The sequence below is a fragment of the Glycine soja genome, chromosome 9, assembly GCF_004193775.1.
Source record: "Glycine soja cultivar W05 chromosome 9, ASM419377v2, whole genome shotgun sequence".
In the NCBI taxonomy this organism is placed as follows: domain Eukaryota; kingdom Viridiplantae; phylum Streptophyta; class Magnoliopsida; order Fabales; family Fabaceae; genus Glycine; species Glycine soja.
This window is the reverse complement of record NC_041010.1, coordinates 2,116,911-2,120,962: the sequence shown is the minus strand read 5'-3', so window position 1 is coordinate 2,120,962 and position 4,052 is coordinate 2,116,911. Positions and strand designations below refer to the sequence as shown.

The window sequence follows — 4,052 nt, the reverse complement described above, 5'->3', positions numbered from 1 at the left end:
AATTCTGTATATTATTTTCCTAATATAGATTTCTATAAATAAAAAATAAAAAAAATTTCATATTTTTTTGGATAAAATGAATATAGGATCCACTCGTTAGATCACAAAATAAAACCTTTATATATATATATATATATATATATATATATATATATATATATAAATGTAATTTTGTTTAATCTTTAATTTTGGTCTAATTTCTATTTTTATATATATTTTATTTGTTACAACGTAATTAATTAAATCATTTTTTTATTATACCTTAAAAGAACATCCTAGGCTTTAGAGGTTTAGTGTGATGCGATTTTGATTTAAAATTAGTTTGAGCTAAACAAAAAAATTAAGTGCGGATTTAATTTTTGTGATTTTAAAATTTTGCTATTAAGTACTAAAAAATGTTTAAAAAATTTGTTATTAATTGTGCAAAACTTGAACAATAATTAATTCAACAATATAAATGAACAATAATTAAACTTAAAGTAAAGCAATAATTATTTTCAAGTAAAATAATAATTGAATAATAGTCATTAAAAGTAAACAAAATATAATACTTGTTTCCAAGTTCAAATGAGTGAATTAAAAAAAAAAAAAGTAAAACAACATTTAGAATATTTGCTTTCAATCATGAAAACTTAAAACGTTGATATCCAACAATAACAAAATACTAGCAATAATAGTTTCTAGGGATTTCGAGACACACCTTAGAAAATAAAAAAACCAAATCAAACCAAATATTTTTATCTTAAAACGAGAGACTGAAATCATATTTTTTAAAATAAAAGACCAAATATTTCTTTTTTAAAATAAATGAACTAAAATTACATATTAAGAAAAAAAAATTAAAATTACATTTAAGCCTATATAATATATAAATATAAATATCATTTAATAAAAAATATATTTAAGATATATTTTTTAATCAATCAATTAATATATGTAAAGACACTGGGAACAAACAAAAACGAAGAAACTTATGCCATGTTTGAATATTTTGAAAAGCTAACTTGGAAGAATATCAATGTACCGATGCAATGAAGTTCTTTTTTATTTTGGAAATTTTAGTATAGGTGAATAAAATGACAAAAAATCATGAATTTATCACTTCTCACATCCATTTTATCTCTAGTTTTTTTTTTTTTTTTAATCTCAAAACTCTAAATCACCATCCTTTTTTCCCAATCTAGAAGATAAGTAACATTCTGCATAACGGAATACAAAGGGGAATTAAAGTCACCAGAAGTTCCATTCCTTCCTAACTTAACTGCATCTTCTAACATCTAAACAAATGTCTTCCTTGTCATCTCATTTCATTTCAACCTTTTCAATCTTTTGCCATCAATCTAAAACAACGCATCATAAGAATAACTAATTAACATCATAGACAAAGAAAGAATGTATTGACTATGATTAGTATCTATCTATCTATAAATTTACATTTCAAAGTACAACGCATGAAGTTGGATTCCCAACAAATGGTTGGAGTTCCTATCATGGGAATAATCCTCTCCTCAGTCTTTCTAGACTAAACATGAAATTTTTACCAGCTGTGTATCATAATCCAGAAACAAAGTGGGAATAAAAAAAGTAAAAAACACAAAAACTTGTTCCCATCAAGAGTTTGAAACAGAACACTTGATCATATTCATAGGCACTTTCTGTGTTCTCCATAGAATCCCAAGTATCTTCATCAAGCAACACCATGTCATCAAAAGTACCAATGCTGGAAAACGACCCAAAAGAAGCCCAACAAGGGCAATAATCATAACTAAAACCATGGAAGAACCTGAATTCTCAACTCTATTCACTTTCTTCTCATAGGAACAAGTGATTCCACAATCAGGTTTAGTGTTACTTGACTTATTATCCCCATTCTCTTCCTCCTCTTCCTCTTCAATTTCTAAAATTGGTAACTTTTCTTCTCCCACAGCACTTGAAATTTCACTACCTGACTCACCCTCATTGTGTTTATTCTTTTTCTTAGACCCACGAAATTTCTTAGAAACAAGCTTCACCATCTTCGACCTAAACCTACCACTTCGGCTAGGTCTAATCTTGCATTCAGAAACATCTTCATCACATAAACACGGCTCCAAAACCTTCAATGCCACGTCACCAATTTCACTGCAACAAATCCCCCCTTCGTTGGTTGTTTCCACAACCTCAATTTCATCGATTGACAAACCCTTGTTCAATTCGGCGAATTCGAATTCAATTCTCTCAACAACAACACGCTCCTTCCTCGGAACCTTCTGGAACCACCGCCACCGCGATTCTGCGACAGAACACGAAACGACGGCGCGCCGCAGCCCTGCGTATTCGAGAAGCAGAAGCGCGAACGCCGACGCGGTGATTCCGACGGTGAGCCTCTCCACGCTCGCGACTAAGACCAACACCATCAGAATCTTTGCAACGAGGACGACGGCGTTCACACGAGACCAGTGAGAGCCAGAGCATTCGGTAATTCGATCCGGAGCGGAAACGGCGGTGTCGTCTTGCTCTACTGGAGTGGTTGGGACGGCGGGGACGCGTGAGGGAGGCGGAGAAGTGGCCGGAGAGGGCGGTGGAGGTGGAGGAGGCGGCGGAGGATCGGTGGCGGAGAGGGATTTTGGCGGTGGCGGTTTTTTGGAGCGGTGTTTTTGGAAGCGGCTTTGGTTTTTGACGAAGAGGTCGATGAGGGAGGTGGGGAAGCCGGTCTCGACGACGAGGGAACCGCCGCGTTTTGGCGATTGGAGATCGGCGACGAATTGGGAGATTCGGGGGACGCGGTTTTTCTTCCACGGAAACGGCATGGTCGTTTTGGGAAGAAACTTGATTGAAGAACAAGTGTGTGAAAGGGTTTAGTTTAGTTTAAGTTAGGTTAGGGTTAGGAATAATAATAATAATGGAACTACTTAGAAGGAAGGGGAGAGATTCTACAAGGAAACAAGTAACCGGTTTCCACCGAGACTCTGAATGGAGTATTTCCTGGGTTTATAAACCACTGTTACCGTGTCCCAACCCATTTTTCCTTCTTTTTTTCATTTTAATCTATTTTGGTTTCAGAATTTATTTATATATATTATTTTACAATAAAAATATTCAAACATCAATCATATAACCTCACAATTAATCAATGTTCATCTATACAGTTTCGTGACTCGTGACTGTTCATATTTCCAACGCTAGAAAAAAATTAAAATTTCGTGTCTGAGTCAGTACAGGTGTTTGTTGTTATTAATAACGCTTAAAGCTCTTGTACTACCATCTAATAAGTTTATACCAAACATCATTTTAATTATTCTTATTTTTATATATTTTAAAAAATACTAGTATATGTTATGTTGATTTTGGTATGCGTTAATGGAGTATTAAATGATTTTAATTTGAGATAACGCCCTTCGTTGTGCGGCACTTATTGCTTGTTTTACTTCTTAGAATTATTTTTCATCTTTAAAATTAAAGTCAAGTTTGTACCGAATAAGCTTGACTATATAGTTTTTAAGATGAATTATTGGTTATTTTAATTCTTAGACAATAACGTATTAGTTCTTGAAAGCGAGTAATATAACTAACATTTGTGATTTTTCGGAGTTAAAGACATTTTTTTCCATATTTAAAAATTGATATGTTTACCATTGATTTTTAGTTTATTATGAGGGAGAATATGTGTGGGTATGTGGAGTATTGATTCGTTTCTTGTATGTATATGTCTTTTATTTGGAAGAGAAGGTGGGTTTTTTTTTTTTGGTGAAGTAGGAATAGGAAACTAATAACAAGGTACCTCCTCGTGGAGTTGTAACAACATTTTACCAATCAATGGTCGAGGAATTTTTTTGTCAAGCTATATATATATATATATTGGAGACTGTTTAATGTTTATATTATGGAAATTAAGTGCTTCAGTTTCATACAAAACGGCGAGGAAGTATTTTGGTTTGAGAAGTGTATTGAAAAATTAAAATATCATCCCTTACATTTAAATATGTATACATATAAGTTATAACGTTACTATGAACAGTGGTGAACTAAGACGTTATATAATTTGTTTATTTTAAGTTGTTATCAGTCTTCTC

General features: G+C 32.6%; 1 protein-coding gene across 1 annotated transcript; it reads right to left on the bottom strand.

The window, feature by feature from the left end:
- Positions 1-1,224: 1,224 nt before the first annotated feature.
- Positions 1,225-2,971, bottom strand: LOC114425449. Its single transcript, XM_028392379.1, has one exon. The coding sequence runs from the start codon at positions 2,787-2,789 to the stop codon at positions 1,611-1,613; it is 1,179 nt and encodes a 392-aa protein (XP_028248180.1). The 5' UTR covers positions 2,790-2,971; the 3' UTR covers positions 1,225-1,610.
- Positions 2,972-4,052: the final 1,081 nt, after the last annotated feature.

Bases quoted from the DNA above. Each gene is read 5' to 3' on its own strand.
- LOC114425449 (XM_028392379.1), bottom strand. From the start codon at position 2,789: ATGCCGTTTCCGTGGAAGAAAAACCGCGTCCCCCGAATCTCCCAATTC.